We start from the raw sequence: 2061 nt of genomic DNA on the forward strand, positions 1-2061 counted from the left end.
TGGAGTGTGGTCACAAATGCACCATCGAGAAGTTAATTTATAAAAGAAATTATTAAATTGGTCTTGCTGAACAAGGGCTAACGATACTCAGTAGAAGTTGGAGGTGAAAAGTGGGAGTAGAAACAGGCTCAACATGACCATCCTTCATTTTATAAACAAATGGTGACCAAGATACTACAGCCTGTGTGCAGGACAGAAAATTCTGCTGTCTTCCAGCCATGCCCACACACATAAATAGCCTTCCCTGTCAGGACAGCTCTGGTGTGGAGGGAGAAGGGGCATACAGCCTGCATGAGCACACGCCCTCCCCAGGCAGGGATCCCCAGACACTTATATTATTTACACTGCAGAAAGCAAACAGGCTGTCCACAAAGAATGATTAGGAAGCTTGAAGTGTTTTATTCTGTACTGTTTTTTTAAAGTGTCGATTGTCATAGATTCATCTTTTCCTGGCAACAGTAGTTCACTTTTCACTTCCCATTCAAAATCTTCAGAACTTCAAGTATTTGAATGCACTTAAAACTTTCCCCTGCTTTTGTTTTATATAATACATTCTCATTGTAATTAGGTGACTCATGAAGTTAAAAAATTTCTTTTAAAAGAAAGTTCAAAATCTTTACTAGTATGCATTAGGACAAATTAGCACTGTTTCCGCCACTAATCATTTTAACAGTATTTAGAGAAAGAAACACACTATTTTCTTTCATTTTCCTGAAAGAAAGTGGGAGAAAATAGGCATATCTGTACCATTCAAAGCACAAAATAATCATTTAGAAAATAAATACCTACGGCATACCCAACACACTTTTATGTCAATTTCCTCAACTGTTTAAAACGGCCTCAGGTGTGGCTGCGTCTCCACCTGCCTTCTGCCAGCAACCTCTGGGGCCCTTGCCCACTGAGCCTGCCTCTGGAGGGTAACTGCTCTTTGTCACTTGTCATGAAGCCTGAGGCTTGATATCCTGGGCTTCACATGCAATTTCGGAAACAAATGACACTGCATAGACTTGCTGTAAATCTTTTTTTAGTGCAGTTTGGCAAATATCCCAAATGAAATTCAACTCTAAGTTAAAAGTATCAAACAGAGATAGAGCTAAGTGCCTCTGTGACTCTCTGGGCTGCCCAGAGGCTCTGGAGAGCTTAGGAATAGCAAACCCAATTGCCCTGGAGCTGAAGGGCCTGCAGGATACCTGTTGCTTTATCACAACGGAACAGTTACCCCCAGAGACAGCCCTCAGCAACCAGACTTCTGGGCTGCTGTGAAGATCTTAAAGGCCCACAACCCTTGTCCCCCCAACCCCCAAACTCAGAAAGTGGGAGTTAGCCCCACTGCAACTCACAGTGCTAAGAACAGCAAGCATTGAACACGGAAACCTGATCTCTCCTCCATCGTCCACCTCCTGGGACGCCAGTCGCTCACTTTCAGGTTCTATCTGCTGGTGGGAAGTGCACTTTGGTTTTGGTTTCTAAGAAAAAGATCACTACACAGCTGTCTGGAGGCAGGCACCCGGGCCCTAGACGGCCAAGTCCTCCGGCCTGGCCCGCCCACTGCTGGCCCTGCTGGCCCGACCCGGGTCTCCGAGGAGCAAGGGCGGCTGGTGCATCTGAGCCGCGGTGGTCACGGCCTGCTCCTCCTCCTCGGGGGTCCCCGCCAGGGCGCTCCCCTCCAGACTGCTGCCGCTGCCATCCAGCAGCAGGGGCGCCGCGCCGGCCTCAGCCTCGTGCGTGAGCGGCTGGGAGCTGCTGCCGGTGGGGCTGGGGGCTGCGGGCGGGGCCGCCGCCGGGTGGGCCTTGAGCTCGTGGGGCTGCTGCTCGGCCGCCTGGCTGGCCCAGTTCTGCTCGGTCAGCAGCAGGTGGTGGTGGCCGCTGTAGAGCTGGGCGGACGGGCGCTTGCCGCGCGCCTGGGTCAGGGCCAGCAGTTTGAAGTCCGCGGCGGGTGGCGGGGCCCGGGGGTAGCCCACGGCGCCGGCCTGTCCCGCGGGCGCAGCGGCGTGCGCGTAGTAGGGCGGGAACCCGATGGCCACGGCCGTGGGCCGGGAGCTGGGGGGCAGGGGCGGGGGA

At 52.5% G+C, this 2061-nt stretch overlaps 1 protein-coding gene across 1 annotated transcript in view; it reads right to left on the reverse strand.

Annotated features, from left to right (window-relative positions):
* Positions 1 to 855: 855 nt before the first annotated feature.
* The window catches only part of GJA3 (gap junction protein alpha 3), a 2246-nt gene continuing 1040 nt past the window's right edge, over positions 856 to 2061 (reverse strand). The window contains exon 2 of the mRNA XM_017886101.1: positions 856 to 1970. Coding sequence (XP_017741590.1) covers positions 1515 to 1970 — 456 coding nt within the window. The 3' untranslated portion in view covers positions 856 to 1514. The remainder of the gene's footprint in view (positions 1971 to 2061) is intronic.

The sequence above is a fragment of the Rhinopithecus bieti genome, unplaced genomic scaffold (assembly GCF_001698545.2).
Source record: "Rhinopithecus bieti isolate Rb0 unplaced genomic scaffold, ASM169854v2 scaffold_1014, whole genome shotgun sequence".
Classification (NCBI taxonomy): Eukaryota; Metazoa; Chordata; class Mammalia; order Primates; family Cercopithecidae; genus Rhinopithecus; species Rhinopithecus bieti.